Below are 20,006 nucleotides of genomic sequence, written 5' to 3' on the forward strand. Positions count from 1 at the left end.
AATAAGCATCTTTGGACTCATTACAGGGATTAGAGAGTAATTCGCCTGCGAGGAAGGAGACGACTGCCGGGGTTTTGGTACAGTTTACTACAGTCTTATAGGGGCGAGGGCCCGGGAGATTACAGAGGGAGAGAGATGGAAAGGCTGCAAAAGAGAGAAAGGCCAAGGGAAAAGAGAGGCTGGCTGTCAAGTATGTGTGAGAGTCAATCCAAGCCCCCGGCTGGCCCCTTGATCTCCAGCATGTTGGGGTGCTGTGAAAACGGATAATGGGAGTTAGAACGAGCGGGCCCGTCTAGAGAGAAGTGTGCTGATTGTTATAACTTTCCCTCATCTCTCTCTCCTCCACTTAACTAAGTAAACACCCAAGAGGTAGCACTCTATCAATTTTAATGATGTTGAAATACAATTTAGGCACAAAATACACAACAAATGCTAATTTGGCCATGATGAGAGGCATCAGAAATTCCTCCCATTATTTATTCAGCTGACTTTCTGCATTTTTCATCAGAACAAATATTCCCATTTCAACAAACACACAGAGCCAATCTGAGCATAAATCAACACGTTCCCTCATCAAATATATGCTCTGTGTGGTTCTCTGCAGTCTGTCCAGTGCACCAAAGACAAATAGTTCTGTCCAAAGTCCAGCCGGAGAAACCGACCACTGTCAATATATGCACACATATATTAAACACGGCAGGTCGATGTGTGCTCACAGAAGACACGGACATCATGAAGACTGGAGTCAGAACATCATCCACATCTACATCGGTCAGTCTTTCAAACACAGGAGGCATTTAGAGCTTTAAACACATTAAATACATTATTCTGTCTAATGAAATAGGTTTGTTACGAAGCATGATTAATAAATTAGTTTTAAACAGGACTGTCTGCATCATTGTATTAATTATGATTGGAATAAGAACTAAAATCAACAGATTAAATCTTTGATAATCACATTAAATCAGTGCTATTTTGTCCTTTTAACACCTGTTCACACTGATGTTGGAGGATGCTACATAAAGTGCCTATTAGTAATACCTATGGCTGCAAAGGTTAATTGCACTGATTGCAACTAAGGTAGGGCTGAAAGATTTGCAAAAATAATCTAATTGCAAATTTTCTCCCCAATATTTCAATTGTGATTTAATATGCAATTATCATTAGGTGCTTCATCTTGTGTATTTTTCAACAAATTCAAGCAGCTAATCATTCAATATTATAGCCTACATTCAGCCAGGAACACTCATCATGCATTTAACCGAAATGGATCTACATTTTAACTTGGAAAAGAAGACTCTGCTCTAAAGACGATCCCTGGCTTCGTCAGCAGCTGCTTTGACTTTCAAGGGGGTGCATGGCTAGAAGTCCCCATATAGATAGATGTGTATTGAAAACCAATTATTTCAGAAGCATTTAATTCATAGTAGCATGAATCTGAATATGAGGGTGCAACAAGCTTTAAGCTGTAAAGGCAGAGGCTGGGGTGGAGAAGGTGAGACTTTATGCTATAAAGGTGGAGGTGAAGCTTTATGCTATAAAGGAGGAGGCCCGGGTGGAGGAGGCGAGACTTTATGCTATAAAGGAAGAGGTGAAGCTTTATGCTTTAAAGGAGGAGGCTGGGGTGGAGGAGGTGAAGCTTTATGCTATAAAGGAGGATGCTGGGGTGGAGGAGATGAAGCTTTGCCTGCAGCAGCATGGCGAATCAGCACTGATGCAAGCAGAGATTAGTAAAAATTACATCATATTTAAATGGACCGCTGTGTTGATACTTGAATGTTTGAATAATGTGCATAAAATCTCTGCTGTTGCAAAAAAAAAAAAAAAAAGAATATATTATACTGGTATTTTGACACCTTTCAAGTTAAAGAAATATTGTAACTTTTGGGATTTTGAAGAACTAAGGTGAAGAATCAGTGCACTCAATTTTTGAAAATCATGTTTATCCTCCTGCTTTATTGTCCCTTTCTTGCTCAATCCACATCAGCATTTCCCTGCAGCCACAGTGATGTAACTAAGTTCACCTCTGCTCCTTAATGTCTCATTTACCTTTAAAAACTCACAGAGCTCAGAGGACAGTCAGACATTTACCTTATATACACTTTCACATATTTGATTTTATGTCTTTCTTTACTACTCTTTTGCAAGTTCCTCTTTTTATGAGTTGAAGATGTCATAACTTTTGATGTAATAAAGGTTCTTTACGTCCTTCAAAATCAACGTAGTTTTTTTTTTTTTTTTTTTTTTAATTTAAAACAGGAATTCATCTACTTCAGCTTAGGGCAGAACAAATTCCAAGGTAAAAGCACCAAAAAGTTGGTGAAAAAATCTCTTTGCTTAATCGTTAACATGATAAGTGTAAATGCCATCACATTAAACAGTAATACACTCCTGCATATTTCTCTGTGTATAACAGTTACACACAGACAAAGTAAGTACTTTGAAGCTGTCTACTACCAATAACCCCCATATTCCACGTACTCTGCCTGTGATGTGTTCTGGTGCTCTGGACTGGTGCAGTGGAACTGCAAAGATTTCCTACAAAAAGGGAGCAATTTTCTCTGAAGAAAGTGTTGCATGTAGATTGCTGCCCATGCGGAGTATGTGGGATTTGGTGCCATGGCAACTTTCAGACAACATAATCCCCTGCAAACAAAATTGTTTACATTTTTAAAGAAAGTTTTTCTTCCAGATGATGCTTTGATAATGACCACTGTGTGCACAGATCTGCTAAAAAGAAAACTAAAATACTGTAGTAAATTTCCAGGCCAGTAGGCTGTGGTGTGACTTTGTAATGTGCATGCTCTCATTCTCTTCTTTCTGCAGAGTGGTAAGGAGTAAACATGCAAAAATAGCAAACAGACCAACATTTGTGTAGATGGATGATGAGGTGGGGCTGTTGCCTTTAGTGAGCCTGAACTACAAAGACAGTTAATCAAAGGAAATGTTAACTTGGGATGAGCAGCACAAACAGAACTCAGGAACCCACCATAGTTGTTGTGGCTGTTTTCAGAGGGACACAGTATATTCAGATTGCATGACAACATTTCATTTTCAGGCACCTAAAATGCCGCTGTTGTGCAGAAAAACAGCCCAAAGAAAGCCAACAAAAGGTTTCTGTTTTCAGCTGAAACCGTAGCCCAAGTTATAGTGTCAATAACTTTAACTGAAATCCATCTTCTTTTCAAACCTTGGAAACACAATAATATAATTCAAGCATTTTCAAGGATTTCAAGCGTCTGTAGGAGCCTTGAATCATTATCCCATGATAATTCACAAATTAATCACTTTAAACTAAGTTTCATTTTAGGCTTAATTTGACACATTTAGACAAAGATGCTTTGTCATTCAGTCCGCTCACTGCATTTGTGCATTCAAAGATGTTAATATGATGCAGTCTCTTCTTCAGACGATCACCTGGCCATCATCTCCACCTCCATGGTCACTGGCTCAGGCTGTCCTGCTTCTGCTCCACATTTTGGACACGTGAGATCGGCGTCCGCGATGCTGTGGCTCTTGATGCAGTAGTAGCAGAAAACATGTTGGCAGCCGACCGTATGAGGCATGGTCGGCCACTCTCCGCACAGTCCACACTCTCTCCACGCTCCTGTTCCTTCTGTCGCTCCTGTTCCATCAGAACTTCCTCCAAATACAACAGAAGCCAGTGTCGCCTTTAGTTTTCGTGTATTGATGAGTGGTAATAGGAAGATGAGGAACTCTGCAAAGCCGTGCCACAGCAGCTCTCGGTTCATGTACTGGTATGTTATGTCTCGAATTACGTTTGGTTTGCTAAAAACTGCCCGAGCTCCCACAATCCTTTCAGCCAGGACAGGATGACGACCATTTCTGAGGAACACCAGGAAGTTACAGAGACTTGTGAGCTGGGCGATACTAGAGACAAAGATGAGGCAACTGCGGAGACTTTTCTGGAGTAAACCTGGGTCTCCATCAGGCCCTCCTGGATTCAAACCCAAACCAAGCAGCAGGCTGTGGGAGCGTTCCTGCAACCAGCGAGGCCCTGCAGTAAGCAGAGCCAAACCCAGTTTCTGTCTGCGGGTCAGAGGTCGGTACCGAGGAGATGAGGAGAGCGTGTTGTGGTAGCGTAGGCTGAGTAAGGACTGGCCCACAGTGGTGCTGTTAGAGTACAGTGTGAACCTCCACAGAAGAAGCTGCAGGAGTACCTTTAGTTCAGGCTCCAGAGGAGTCAGGAGGCCAGGGCGGCAGTTCTGGAAGCACTGGGAGAACTGGGTCCATATCAGCTGCTCCAGGGACGAGTCCAGCTCCAGGGCGTCCAGCTGACTGATGCGCAGTACGGGGGTCTGAGGGTCTGCATCCATTTGTGCTGTAGACGTCCTTTTTCGGGTTTCCTCACTTTCCATACCTGCTGAAAAACATACAAAGAAGTAAAAATATTTATCATGTTACACAATCAGGCCACTTTAACAGCTTTCCTGTCCATGTTTAGTGGGATAAAAAACTTTATGGAGACCATTTTTATGCTGAATTAAAAAAGAAGTCAGTAGCACACTTGGGAGCTGAGCAGGGCATCTCTACGGGAAATATCTATTGAGGCCACACTGTGACAGGAGTGGGAGGGATGGGGGTACACGTTAAAGGGGAGTTTGGGATGCAGAACATGTGGCCAGTGGCAGAGAAAAGCTGTGGACCATCACAAGTAAGCAGCAGAAACATGAACAAGATACAGCAACAGAAACGTAGCTTCATGCTGCAGTTCACACTTTGTGATGAAGCGGTCTTTGATCCAATACCTTGCATTTACATGACAACGAACACTGATGGATTGGGCCAGATTCATGTCTGCCAACAAGCCAATCAATCCCGCAAAGCTTCAAGCTGATATTCTTGTTCCTGGTCTTAGAATAACCAGACTAATCAGCAACATTATAGAAGGAAGAGGCAGTAGCTCCAGGCAAGGCTCAGTTGAAGCAACTGCAAACTTTTAAACAGCAGAGGCTGGTTAAAGGGTAAGAATGGATGCAGCTATGGCAGCAGTTTGATCAGAACTGGTGGACATTTCTTTCTTAAAAGAAGAGCAGAGAACCACACTGGTAGATTGGTGGAAATGTTTTTACTCTTCTCCTGACCGACTTTGGCAAGAGTTTAATCTTCCAACTTGCTCCACTGACAGTGAACATCCCTGGACTGACATAACAGCTGACCGTAGAGCACTGTTGTATAGTTTACTGCCTGGTGGTGGGGCATGCACTTCAACATGTTTTGTTGCTCTGATCAGCCTGTAATGAATGTGACCATGAATGTCTCCAATTATCCTTCATTTTCTTTAACAGGCTCTGTTCTCAAATACTGCCTATGGGGTGTTACCCAGATAAACCCAGAGAATGGGCCCTCCCCTGTTGTGATTAATGATATCAATGCATGTGTGTTGGATCATTAGTATTGGTGCTGGCGTCCTGGCTAACAGTTACTTCATTTTGAGAAGTGTGTCAAGCTATTATTGGGTTATGATGATAAATGATTTATTCATGCCACTTTTGGACCCCTTTTCATCACTGTTTCTACCTGTTTTAGCCCCAGTTTTTTCTACTTGAAACTATTTTTCTGACTCATAAAAAAATATTGCCAATTTTAAACTATTTTTGCTACTTTTTGACCCCTTTACACTACTTTAGACAACTACTTTAGACACTAATTTTGCCACTTTTTGTCTGTATTTACCACTTTTTAACCAATTTTCACATTTTTCCCACCCATTTTTGCAGCTATTAACCCTTTATAGTCTCTTTTAACTGATTTTTTGCATCCTTTAACAAATTCTTGCCACTTTTAACCGATTACTGCTACTTTTGAATTCTTTTTCACTATTTTAGACATCCATTAGACATGGTGCTAGGGTTAACACTGTTGCCTCACAGCGGGAAGGTTCCTGTCTCTACATGTCAGCCCTCTGATTGATGAGTGACTAGTCCGGGGTGTACCCCACCTCTCGACCAATGACAGCTATGATAGGCTCCAGCCCCCCCGCAACCTCAAACGGGATAAACAGTATAGAAAATGGATGGATTAGACATCCAGTTCTTTTGCCACTTCAAACCAATTTTTGCCACTTTAAACACATTTTTTTCCACTTTTTAACTGCTTTGCACCATTTTTCCCACCCATTGTTTTGCTGTTATCCCTTTTTAGTCTCTTGTAACCAATTTTTGCTACTCTGTAGCCACTTTTCACTATTTTCTTTCTGTCAATTTTTACCCAGCTTTTAAATGCCTTTTGATGCAAAATCAATTTTACCTTAAAGTAATTTCAGTTCCTTCTACTTTTCTCTGGTATCCTGACATTTCTGCACATCATGGCCCAGGTATGAAGTCCGACAATACTTTCAAAATGGTTTACTGTTAACAGACACAAAAAAGTAATTTGTTTCCGTCAAAGGGGTTCACATTTTGAAAAAGGCTATATGGTTTCACAACATCAATAGATACATAAAGTTCCTTGTTTGGTTGCTTTGATGAGAGTGTTTATATTGTGGTTAAATATAAAATATTCACAGATAATCTTTGATTTTCCTGACCTACGTGGCCCCCAGTATGGCTGGGCCCCAGTTCTCCTCTTATCCCCCTTTATGGGCGGCCATGCTCAGATGTATGTTAAATGAATGGAGATGTGATCTCTTATGTGTTGGGTTAACTCTTAACATGTGATGATGGCTCTTCCAAGGCTGCCATGAAAACAGATTCTTTTTCCATAGAAATGAAGTATTTCTGTAGCTTTGAAAATGGATATATTTAGGTAATGTAAGAACTCATTCTAACTGAAACATGAAACATTCTAATTACCTTAGACATTTCAGGTATGTATTCTTCCTTTAGAAAAGAAAAAAATAACTTATTTTGTATTTTCAAACCCCATTTTTTGTTGTAAAGTTGTAAAGAAGAAGAAAACATCACCAGCAGCAAAGTCAGGACAACGGGGTAGTTGGGAGGAAATGAGCCCCCGAAGGTGAGGCCCATCCTGTTAGGAAGGTTATTTTTCTTTATACACGGGAACGGAAATCACTTTTCACATGTAAAACCCATCCTTAATGCAACCTTTGAGCAGGCGCTATGCAGAGGAGCAGGGGGTCTTAGACTGCTCTTTGCAGTGTATGGAGGCGAGGCCCCCGGGCTCCTGGTGCCCGCTCCCTCTGGAGATAGGGGTGTGTGTACAAATCACATCACCAGGGATTAGGCTAACGGCACAGTCTCTGCTACACCGTAAACATCTGCCAAATGTGGAACAATTTTCCTCCCCCTGGAGTCGACTCCATATGGGATCTCACCATTGTGACGTCGGTGCCATTTAGCGCCGCATACGTCTCCCAAAAGTGCTCACAGTCCCCCCAGTTTTATCTGGCCTTTCCTCAAATGAAACGCTTAAGAAGAGGGAGACTAACTAACGCCGGCACGCACGAAGAGACAGAGCAAGGGGCCCGTGGAGAGAGAGAGAGAGAGGCCTTTTTCTGACAGTGGCTTTTGTGTCTCGCTGAACAGGATTTGTCACGAGGCTTTAAAAGAGATTTCAGCCGGGTAAATATGGCAGTTTTGACAGAAAGAGAGAGAGAGATGATGGTCACTTTTAGACGTTTCTCCGGGAGGTATGAAAAAACATTCTAATATACTGTGGCAATGCCGGGACCATCTGTGTATTCAGGATGCTTCAATAGAGCCAGGATACACCGTCCAACAAAGTTAGAATTAGCAAATGAATGAAAAAAGAGAGAATTCACGCTGAAGTAAGCAGGTGTGACAAATTCATTGAGGTGCATTTGAAATGCTGCCATGTTTAGCGACTACAAGCTTGCCTGTGATGGAAGTAAGAGTTTGGATTAAATAAAAAAAGACGCAGGCTGAATGTGTACGGGGACCAATAAACAGACGCCATTTGTTTAGCTTAATCTGAAAGTTTTTCCTTGATGGGAGAAAATGTGCAGATTATGTGCCTGTGTGAGTGTGAGTGTGTATTTATGTCAAGAGTAGCCTTGATCTATGCACAGCTCAAATACACAGTTAAATTAATCTATACACACGCAGCCAGGTGCTGGAAATCCCCGTCACAGCAGCGGCGGCAGCAGCAGCAGCCCTCTCGGGAGAGTAAACCCGGCCGGGTCCAATATTCTTTTCAAAGCCTTTTATCGAGCAGTTTACAAGTTATGAATGAATATGTTTTATTTGGGGAAACACGGTATTGACAGCCACCTATCAATAGTAATGTGACTATTGTCAAGGGTCTGTCAATATTAATGTAATTATGATGTAGAGGGATCAGAGGGATGCTGGAGTCGGGGGCCAAGTAACATCTCCTGCCCACTGCCATATCAATAGCTGGGATTGCTATTGACAGCTTCCCTTCAGACTTGCAGCACTTGCCAAATATATAACAAGCAGACACTTCAGTCAATGCTGGGCTGCCTATAAAAATTAAGCATTTGAATTTACAGGCCTTTTTGCTGTGGACAGCTGGAAATCCATGTTCCTTATGTAATAGTCAAAAGTCACAGTCAATGACAGTGTTTACGGAGCAGTGGCGTGCTGCGTTACAGGACAAACACAGTTTACACAGCACAGAAAAGGACAGATTTTTTTCTCTGATATATCCACACCTAATGAGATTTATTGACTGAGTTTACACAGACTTCAGTATCGGGATTTTATTGGGTTTTTGGGAGCTCTGTTTGTGTTTGGGCACACATCACATCCTGGTCTCTAGGGCTGATCATGGCTGAGGATTTTTTCTTTACACTTCAGCTGTCATGCAACAACTTGGTACAAAATCATATCTCATTATAATTTCTAAAATATGGTGATCAGAATGATCACATCTAGACTAGAGGGATGGGTTGGTTTTTTGGCCACAATACTCGACTGGTTTGAGTCCTCCTTATCGCACAGAAAATACGTTAGTCTTGGTGAGTCTGTTTCAGATTCATGATATTGAGTATGGTGTTCACCAGGGAAGCATTTTGGGACAGATTCTATTTTCTTTATGCTTCCCCTATAATAATAAGCCACCATAATGTCAGATATCATTGTTATGCTGATGATACACAGCTTTATATCTGTGCCGCCTGACAATGCCTCTCTTTCCAACTGTAAGATAGTTGGATGAGTGCAAATTTCCTTAAATCATATGAGTAAAAAAAATAATTTCTGCTTTGTGGCCCCAAAAAGGAGCGGCAGAGACTGGGAGCAGTTTTTAAAAACCTGCCCTTCAAAGTTAAAAACCAGACTACAGATGTAGGAGTCATTTTATACAGTGGCCTTAATTTCAACAGCAGTTTTAACAAAGTTGCAAAGATCTCATTTTATCGTTTTAGGGATATTGCAAAAATTAGACAATTTTACCCCAGCCAGAGTCAGAAATGTTTGCTATAATAACTGGCCAGGCAATTTTTTGCAACGCTTTATTTACTGGTCTCCCACGAAAACTGCAGCAGTCATTCCCAAAGTATTGAAAAAAAATTCTGGTGAGGTTGCTTTTAGTTTTTAAGGCTCTAAACTTCGGAATAGCCTCCCTGTTGACCTCAGGACAGCAGGCTCGCAGGGACTTTTTAAAAAGAAACTAAAGACATCTTTTTAAGTTGGCTTTTTGACACTTTTAAATGTGTGTGATTGTTTTTACTGTTGTTTTTAAATTGCATTTCCTTTCGTATTTTAATCTTGTTTTTAGTTGTAACTTTTTAAATTTGGTATTGTTAAGAACTTTGGACTGCATTTTGTAAAAAAAAATGCTATATAAATTAAGTTAGTATTAGTGATACTTTGGTAGTATTTGGTGGGGAGACAAAATGACAGTCCTTTTTTAACACACGTGGTCTAAGCTGAGTAGATCTTGAGTTAAAAAGTTAAAACTATTATTCCTTCTTTTATATCTCTTTTATGCTGATGAAAAATCTAACATTTCTCACCCTCACAACTGGATTTACTAAGGATGCACAATACCATAGGTGTGATATCAGTGCATCTTATATATGCCAATATTTACAGCTGTTAAATTGACCATACATCAGCAGAATAAAGGAATTAAATGAATGAAAAACAATCATTGACCCCCTTGTCAAATCATGAATTAACTTTGATTAACTACATCTTTTATATATAGCTGAGTTTAGTTTGATTATCCAGACCCAGACCTGATTACTGCCAGACCTGCTGAATCCAGAAATCCCCTAAATAGAACCTGTCTGTCAAAGTTAAGTAGGTTAAACAATCTCCAACACATCATAGCGCCATCTAAAGAAATTCAAGAACAGATTAGAAATAAAATCACTGACATCTATCAGTCTGGAAAAGGTTACAAAGACATTTCTAAAGCTTTGAGACTCCAGCCAACGATGCTGAGAGCTATTACCCACAAATGGAGAAAACTGTGAACAGTGGTGAACCTTCCCAGGAGTGGCTGGCCTCCCAAAATGACTCAAAGAGCACATGGACAACTCATCAAGAAGGTCCCAGAAGAACCCAGAACAAGATCTAAAGATCTTCTAAGGCACGGATGGAATGTTTATAGGTTTCTGATGACATCACTGTGCAGTCAGAGGGCAAATGTTTGTGGAGCAGGGGTTGTTGGGGCGTTTTTCCCTCCATTTTTGCCAAGTAGTAGGCCATTGTTAGCAACTATTCCAAAAGTTGCCAACAAAGGTCAGTCAACATAGGGGAAAGATTGTCAGTATATACAATAATAGCAAACCTTCTCTAAGGCTTTGGGGCTCCAGCCAACCATGCTGAGAGCCATTGTCCACAGTTGGAGAAAACTGTGAACAGTGGTGAACCTTCCCAGGAGTGGCTGGCCTCCCAAAATGACTCAAAGAGCACATGGACGACTCATCCAGGAGGTCCCAAAAGAACCCAGAACAACATCTAAAGACCTGCAGGCCTCATTGACTCAGTTAGGGTCAGAGTTCAGGATTCAACATAAGAAAGAGACTGGGCAAAAATGGCATTATGTGAGAGTTCCAAGACCAAAACCACTACTGACCAAAAAGAACACAAGGGTCGTCTCACAGTTGCCAAGAAACATCTAGATGATCTCCAAGACTTCTGGGAAAATATTCTGTGGACTGGCCAGACAGAAGCTGATCTAGGAAAATACTCTTTCAAAGCAGTGAAGCTCTATAAATTTAGTCATAAAAAGGTAAAAAAGTACATTTTAAAAGAAGAAGAAGATGAGTAATTTTTCTTAAAATGCACATCCATAGTTAAAAATGCCCTACAGGAGCTTAGGGTCAACAAACCAGCACTGGGGTTAAGAGGTGAATGCAGGTTAAAGGCGTTCACCAAAAACCAACAATCCTCTCTAAAGTCTCTCCTCTCTACCACAGGTTTATGAAACAGTAAAAAAAAAACACCTTTCTGGGAATATTAAAGGTATTTTGATTCTGGTCAGATGGGACTTTTTTTCCTTTCCCCTTGTTCCTGAAGCCTGTGCATCGTGTTCAGACAAAGATAGTGCACTGACTCAAGGCCGACTGCCATAGCTTACAGACAACAACAACAATATCCAATCTACCAGGGTACACGCTGCTACATTGCTTCAAGGCAAAGGGGGCCATGACCAGTGAGAGGAAGGAGAAGACGAGGCAACAAAAGCGCACAGAGCTTCAGACTGAATCCTCGCAGCTGCACCAGGGTCCTCAGAAAACTAGACGAGGGGCTGTAATGACAGCTAACAAACAGAGAGATGGATAGACAAAGACAGAGACCAAAAAAGACTGACACGTCAGACAGCACGTCATGAAACCCACAGCTGGGAGCTCTGGGCTACTGTTTACTGATACAGTAGAGGAAAAAACATGGGGCAAAGAGAGCCAAGGAGGAAAAATGAGGAAACAGATAAGCACAAACCTCTCCCCAGAGCTGACCTTGAGACTGACGGTCACAATAAAGGAGGCGGGATCGTTCCTGAAGCACACGGCACTCTGAGGTGCAAGCATCCAGGGAATAGCCTATAGTCAGAGGAAGGCTGCACTTTCTTCTTGACCTTGGCTTTGGTGTCTAGGGAGGGGGGTGATGGCGTTCAGGGCAGGGGACTAAAGACTGAGGGATGCTGAGGAGGGGGATCATCCCTGGGGTGGGGGGTGTCTGCTCATTCCTCTGTGAGGGCGATCATTCTACGCAAAGGGGAAATGTCCAAAGTCTGCTCCTGGCGCGACGTACAGCTCAAATTCCTGAGCACTTAGCTACGGTTGTTAGTATAATATATTTGCTGAAATAATGCAGAAATGTTCACTTGGCTTTCTATGATGCTTGTAGCGAGAAATAGGCTATGCATTGGCAAAGCATGCTGGATTACAACTTTACATTTTCTTCTCTCGCTCATGTAAATTAATTTGTGTAAAAGCTCTGGTGAATAAAACCTATTTCTCTAAGCACTTCAGACGTTTTTTCTCCCTCTCTCCGTCCCCCACTCCCTCACTTTATTGCCCTTCTTTCGCCAGGAACGAGCGCGGGCCTATTAGCCACGGCCTGCTAATGTCCTGGCTATGAAAACGGATGAGAATGTCAGATTTAGAACTTTTAAGAGAGTGATGTCATACAGCAGACCACAGGCATTACAGGGACGCTAAGATTACCCAGGCGGTAACCAGACTAATTGTTATGAGTCTGTTTCATGAAAAATGAATGTGTGCAAATGCACAGAGGGGTCTTCAGGCTGTGCGTGTGTGCGTCACACACTAATGCTTTATCAAGGCTCTCCTCTTTCTCTAATCACCCAAGACTCCTCCGAGCCACGGGGTGAGGGCCGAGTTAATGCCTGAACACACAAAAAAATACACATCAGTTAGAGCAGCACGTCCGACACGCAGGGAAAAAAAGTGCTCTGCTTAATCTGGTTTGCTGGGAAGGTAAATTATTTAAGAGAATTAATTGATTTCATGAGTATGAAGGCTGAGTATGCTAAGGCCGTATGAGTAATAAGTACAGAGGTTTGCAAAAAAACAACTTAAAAAGTAATGAAACATTTAGAGGGCAAGGAGGCACAATGAATGTGGAGGGAAAATGGAACAGCTAATAAACCAGAGAACGGATGTTGTGACTTTCTTAAGAGTCAGTGAGAGAGCAGCGGGGCCTCACCTTGTACAGAAACATCTCTGAGTTTTTAGCATGAAAACTGGAGCTAAAACGGGGAGGCATGTAACTTTATATAATTAGTGGCACTGCTAATGTGAGCGTGGGAGAGGAAAACTGAACTAGGAGGAATACACTTCTGGTGTTAAACAGTGTAGGGTAGCATTACCTCAAAAGGTACCTCCTTAAGTTACTGCGTTACATATGGAGAATAGTAATGCATGAGGCCAGAGAAATACTGTTAACTATTTCTACCTGAATGTTCCCTGGCTGCCACACATCCCCAGCATCGGGATGGTTTTACATCCCAGATAGAGATGGTCCCATTGAATCTGCATCTGTGAATCAGCATCACATTGGATTGTTGTTGGAGGTGTAAACTGTACCTCAATGATGATGATGTTTTCACAATTTAATCTCAATTTAGAAGTTAGGATGTCTTGATTTTCTTCAAAAACACTTGGTTTACTTCAGAGGAGCTGCATCTGAAATCAAGTAAACAGAGAGTGATATGAATTAGTTTTCAATAATTTTCCAGTCAAATATGTCATAATTACAGTTTCTTTAGAGCTAAGGCAGTCAAATTGTTTCATACTTTTATTCTTTTGATACAGCATGATTTAAAATCTTGTTATATAGTAGGATGCACAGGAATCCAGGCTTAAGAAATAATCAGTTTCTTCTTTCATGTTTTAACCAAAAGCTGCTGTAGCAACAGGGATCGAGGGGAATTTTTAAATTGCACAAACATGTTGCCAAGTCATTTGTTCAGTGGAGACAGTGCAGATAGATATACTTTATTAATCCCAAGGGAAATGCAAGAATCCTGAGGGGAATTCAAGAATATGAATATGCAGGTTTTAGTGATTATTCTGTTTCATATGCTGATGTTTTAAATTCTAAACTTAGTACAAAAAGTAAGGTAATTTGTGTTTGGTAGATCATTTCTTTGTTGTAACAATGCTTCTTGTCAATGAATCTTATACCATTAAAAGCCTGTTTATTTCCCTTTTAAATGGAGCCACATTTGTGAGGAGCATGCATGTGTAGGATGAGCAGCAGAGCTGAGTATATACATTGATCCATGAAAAATGTTCCAAATCTTCCTTGTCAATTCCAAAAAGTAGTTCCGACACCAGTATCAGAAATACGTTCGATACTACTTAAAATGCAGGTACTGGTAAAGGCAGGTACATGAGTTTATGCACCCATCTGATATGTTTGATTTAAGTTTATATTTTACTTTGTTTAGCCATGCTAAATGTTAGCGTTATAAACTGGCAATCAATTCTTTGTCAAATTGTGGAGAAGATGGGAGAACGCTATGCTGACTGTTGCTGATAGAGTAACATCTTTTAGGCGCAGTGTGATGGTGTGGGACGGCATCTCTCTCACTGGAAAAACAAGGCTTGTCATCAGTGGAGGAAATCTCAATGCAGAGAGATATGGAGATGAGATTCTGCAATCAGCAGAATATCTGATATCTCCACAGAAAAGTAAACCAACTTTTTTGTTTCAGGGATGAAATAAAATGATGTATATAACATATACAAACAAAATGAAATGAAATGAATATTAAATAGTAGAATATCCTTGAAATATCCTTAATATTTTAACACTGGCTGAGCTTGTGACCACATATAAATGCCATTAGATTTCATGTACAGCTTGGGAATTTCTACAGCCGTGTGATTACAACAACAGTTAAGCAACCTAAGTTACTGTAATATTTTAAAGAAGTTATTTTGTTTATATATATATGAATATGGTGTGCCTTGAGATTTCGGCTTGATCTCAAATGTGTCATGGGCAGAAAAAGGTTGAAAACCACTGTTCTTCAGTGTATCATTGTGCAGTTTCACAAAATCAATCTATCGATCAATAGTCCGGTGGCCTAGATATTTTTCCCATACTTTAAATTGTAGCCATTTTCCACAGTAAAAATAGCTACAGTTTATGTGCAGTATAATATATATCCCTTTGCTAAATGATCAAAACTATGAAGTGAATCCATTAGGCTGAGATTCTCTCCTAATAAGTGCTCAGATAACCGTGCTTCCTTTTATCACTTCCTTTCATCAGAAACGGTATAACCTTGTGACCCTGCAGTGAGATCACAGTCCAGTTTAACTTCAGTGACTCCTTTAAAAACACACTCATTACACTAAGTGTTCTGCTCCAGAGACACGCGCTGACACTTCAATCTCATGCAATCAGCCGCTCCACTTTCTCCTCATAATGACATTGTCTCTTAATTTTTTTTTTAGCTCATGCCCATCAGTCTTTAACAACAACAAAACCCAAATCTGCTCCATTTTGATAATAAGGCTGCAGCATTATGTGATAATCACAGTGGGGATTAGGTTTTGGCAGGGAGTGTGAGAGGAGAGCAGTCAAAGCCACTGGAAAGGAGAGATATAACCAAGAGACAGATAAGAGCAGAGGAGTGATGATTGGGATGAGAGAAATGAAGTGAGCAGTCTCTTGAAAATCAATAAGATCAACTTTGCCTTGAATCTCAATGTGGAAGGTTTTGATCTTTGGCACTGATTATTTAGGGGAATAATGGAATTATGCGCAGAGCAGTATAACAAACTCTAGAAGGAATACATTCTCACAAGGTTACCATCTAAAGTTGCAGTTAGTAGATACACCTACAGATACTCCATAATGAATAAGGTCAGGATGAATTAAAAAGGCCTGTTTATAAAAACGGTTTATTTGACTGTTAAGTAAGCTGTGCATGGCATCTAATCATACTTATATGTGTCACAAGCTTTATCATATATAAACATATAAGAGATCTTTCAAGGAAAATACTCTTCCAAAGTCAAAAAAACTTGAAGATTCATAAGAGATGGACTGGGACTGTCCCGCAAACACATGTAGATGTGTTCTTGGACACTAAAGGCTTGGCTAGCTCAATAATAGCCCCACCCCATTGTTGTAGGATTTCAGGATCCGTCATTCCTGAAAACCTGTAGATTCATTTCATGTAGAGTGTCGCAGTAAACAGCAATCAGAACAAAAAGGCTAGCATGTTTGATATTTGTTCTGCCTGTTACGATGTGTTCAGTGACATCAGTGACATTTACCAACGAAAGCACAAAGCGCTCTGCACACAGCTGTCTCAAATGTAAACAAACCAAACGACTAAGTGAAACTATAGTGATGACATTGGTGCGGTGAGATGAGACAAAACAGTTAGTCCCGCTCTGACAACAACATCCCGGCCTTTATGATATGCCATTGAGGGACGACCAAGACAGACTGGAGAAGGAGAAATGTTGAAGAGAAATCAGTGATGCACTCCAGCTACCATGTGAGTGACTGCTGATAGCATTAGCATCAAGCAAATATACAAACAAATACAGTTAAGTACAGTAGAGAATGTTTGTTTACGGTTATCTGCCCATGTGTCGTCAACCCCGCCCCTCTTCCTTCTAAAAATTATCATTTTGGTCATGAGGACTGGTCTAGTAGCACTGCAACACAAATCTATGGCTCTGTGATTGCCTAATCTGACAGAATGACCATCATAACAGAGAAAAATGCAGTCTGACCAGAAATCATTGATGTATGCACCGTTGCTGAGCCTCTCTCTTGCTATACGCTTATGAACATACCACGTGGAACATATAAAAGAAAGAAATGGCCAGTTAAACATTATTGATGGAAAGCCTGGACGTCCTCTTTTGGTCAATTAGTTTTATCTGAGTTTAAACAAAATAATCATATATATTCAGGTGATTAAACACTGATTTTAATGGGCCTAATAATAAATATTACGTTACATTTTACCAAGATTGTTCCTCTGAATGCTACTAGGCTAAATATTACAGACTGCAGCAGTAAATTAATGAGTAATTGTGTATAATTATGAATTCTACATCAAATCACAAAAATCATGCCTGCTTTATTCAAACATCCCAAGTATCAGTTATCTTCGTATGTTGTTAGGAACTGTGTTCTTTTGATTTTTGCCAATACTGAACATGCTGATATTTCCAAAATCATTGTAGCTGATACAGATATATAAATACCCTTTCTATGGTTAAAATAAATAAATAAAAACACCAGGCTGAGCCAATCAGGGCTGAGAGAGCAGCGAGGACAGTCTGGTTGCTTTTTTACGTTTTGGGCTTTATTTAGAAGGTTCAAATGGCCCCTTGGTTGTGTGTGGTGCCCCAGGTAACCAACTATACCTGATGGTACAGTTGTATATTTTGCTGGTATTTAATGCCAATATATGATTTATAATGCTGCTACTGCATATAAGGCAGAAATACTGGCTTCCAGTATATCTGAGTGGTACAGATATCAAACTTTTTAAACTGATCTAAACTGATATCAACCTTATGCCAATTACATCATGCATCCTTAGTACCTATCCCACCTTTTGACCATGCAAACACAAATAACTGCATACCTGTCAGAACTGATCTGAACTGAATCTTGGTGCAACCACTGCCTAAAATTACCTTTTCTCTCCACAAAAATCAGGTTCTGTTTTTAACATTTAAAGCTTATTATCTAAAATAATCCGTCGAAGGCACTGACCCTATTTTACTGTGTTATTAAACTGGCAGAAATGTCTCTATGCTTTCATTAATGAGACAGTGTTTACAATGCCATGCTCATGCTCTATATGGTTACTCTCCTTCACTACATGTATCAGGTATACCAATAAAACTACTGAGAACAACCAAAAAGAGCAATACGAACAATGTAAGATCAATAATCGTGATCTGAAGTAAAATTTTAAATAGCTACGATGCTCCTAACTTAGCTGACCGATTTTAGCTGACGACCTTTTAGTAATGTGGCATTTAGTTATCAAATTGAATCTGTATGCGCCATGCAAATCCATAGACATCTACAGTCGACTTAATCTAACATCAAATATACAGAAAAGGAGCTAAACCCCTTTAAAGACCCAGTAATGACCGCAGAGAGCAGCAAGGAGGAACTTACAGAAACCCGCAGGTCTTTACACGGGATAACAGGAGCAGACGAGTCACTTTTAAGCTTCATGTGTGACTGTAGGAGCGTTGAAGAAAGTTAACTTTACTTTCATGACCGCTAAATAACATATTCATATATATTTACCCGTTTCTCTGCAAGTGGAAATGTGATTTCAGTCCTCTGACACGACGAAAACAATCATTTCCGGGTTGTAGTAATTAATCCCGCCTCCTCACGAAAACCCACCAATGGTGCACGGTGACATCACTACTACGAAGACAACTGTCAGAACCAGCCAATCGGAGCACACAGCGCCAAGATAGCGGGAAACTACATGGAGAGGCGAATGTCTTTGTGGGATATAAATATATTCACTGTCCTCCGTTGTAGTAACGGCACTTAGCGACCAAGGTGTTTGTGTAACTGCTGTAATTAAGACAAAACAACACAATGTGAGCCTTTCAGGCTCTTATAAAGCCGAGGACTGGCGGTTTGAGCCTCTGCGGTGAACTATGAGGCTGAGTTAATGTTTAACCAGAGTTATTATGAGTTTAAGTTGTTTATTTCTGACTTTTGATTAATAAACAATGTAGAGACTTAGTAGGAGCCATGTTGAACACTAGAACAGACATTAGGGTTGAAACAACAACAGCAGGGAATGAAGAAAGGTTAAACCTGTCTGGTAATGAAAGTGAAGGTGTAAACCTGCCCTCTGTCCCAGGAGGAGAAGAACTGAGAGTTCATTCACAGAGAGGAGACATCCGACAGCTGCTGGAGGAATTTAAAGACCTGTACCAGGAAAGGCTGAGGTGCATCCAAGTGGACACAGATGTTGCTGGAGAGGACTTGCTGCAGGTGAGTTGATGAGTGATCACGTGTTTCAAAGAAGGTAGTGTGGCCGAGCGGTCTAAGGCGCTGGATTTAGGCTCCAGTCTCTCTGGAGGCGTGGGTTCGAATCCCACCACTGCCATTATGACCTTTAAAAGCAAAGTTATCTGTATGTCTAAACAGACATTATAAAGTAACAGCAGATTGAATGAGTTTCAGCACAAGTTCATATAATCAGCAATATGAAGCAGCCAGCATACAGAAAATACAAAAACAAATGTTCATGTCATGGCTTCACATTGCATGGTAGAACTGTGCATGTCAATTACTCTCCTAATTCAATATAACGATTATTAAGCTAATGATTCGGTTTAGTATCAAAATGCATCCTCAATTTTTAAAAATTAATGCACATGGCTATTTTATTAGTCAATGGAGGCAAGCTGTCTGATACATATGAACTCCCTATGCCAATGTAAATATCTTTGTGAAATATACAGTATAATTTAACTAAATTATATAAAATAAAATGAACTTGAAAAGCACTCAGAGAGCGCAGACATCAGCCACCATCTCCCAATAGTGAAGAATCCTTTGAAAACATTCCTGGATCCAGACAGTGATCCAATCACTCCCAAAATCTAATTCGCTGATTACTCCCTCCCCAGTGGGGTGGAGACACAGTGAAGCAAAGCACTGGCTTCGCTACGTGTGGAATTCATGGCAGAGGGTGAATATTCCTCTGTTCCTCTCAGCATCGTGAGTATTCTCGCTACAATTCGCTGTCTTTCTCTCTGTTACTCTCCAACTCGTCTCCTCGACCGGGTGTGCGTCCTTCAAACTCTATAAACTCCAAAACTTTGAATAAGTTACTCATGTCCAGCATCTCCTGGTGTAAAGTGGTAACGGCGCAGACCACCGCCATTAGCCCTATCTCCCAAATGTACAGAATCCTTTAAAAAATTCCTGGATACAGACGGTGATCCGGATCAGTCCCAAAATCGAATCAGTTCTTCCTTATGCCATTTCTGACATTTCCTGAAAATTTCATGAACATCCGTCCATGACTTTTTGAGTTATGTTGCTAACAAATGAACGAACAAACAAGCGAACAAACCCACCCGATCACAT

General features: G+C 40.6%; 1 protein-coding gene and 1 non-coding gene across 9 annotated transcripts; one reads left to right on the forward strand and one right to left on the reverse strand.

The window, feature by feature from the left end:
- Positions 1-446: 446 nt before the first annotated feature.
- Positions 447-18,246, reverse strand: pex2 (peroxisomal biogenesis factor 2). Of its 8 annotated transcripts, none has more exons than XM_041813646.1 (3): positions 18,192-18,246; positions 13,469-13,567; positions 447-4,381 (listed from the first exon to the last, which is right to left on the reverse strand). In XM_041813646.1, the coding sequence occupies exon 3, from the start codon at positions 4,377-4,379 to the stop codon at positions 3,414-3,416; it is 966 nt and encodes a 321-aa protein (XP_041669580.1). In that variant the 5' UTR covers positions 4,380-4,381; positions 13,469-13,567; positions 18,192-18,246; the 3' UTR covers positions 447-3,413. The 8 variants fall into 8 exon arrangements, with proteins under 8 accessions (XP_041669580.1, XP_041669582.1, XP_041669579.1 ...); XM_041813648.1 differs by having other exon boundaries at positions 447-4,384; XM_041813645.1 differs by having other exon boundaries at positions 13,338-13,567.
- A 689-nt stretch (positions 18,247-18,935) lies between these two features.
- Positions 18,936-19,017, forward strand: trnal-uag. Its single transcript has one exon. It is a non-coding gene; the product is annotated as a tRNA-Leu (tRNA).
- The last annotated feature ends 989 nt before the right edge of the window (positions 19,018-20,006 follow it).

Source organism: Cheilinus undulatus, linkage group 19 (assembly GCF_018320785.1).
Source record: "Cheilinus undulatus linkage group 19, ASM1832078v1, whole genome shotgun sequence".
Lineage (NCBI taxonomy): Eukaryota > Metazoa > Chordata > Actinopteri > Labriformes > Labridae > Cheilinus > Cheilinus undulatus.

Excerpts from the sequence above, each read along its gene's own strand:
- pex2 (XM_041813643.1), bottom strand. The coding sequence starts at position 13,434 with ATGCTGATTCACAGATGCAGATTCAATGGGACCATCTCTATCTGGGAT. Across the intron at positions 4,385-13,337 it reads GGCAGCCAGGGAACATTCAG|CAGGTATGGAAAGTGAGGAA; the intron begins GTAGAAATAGTT and ends TATGTTTTTCAG.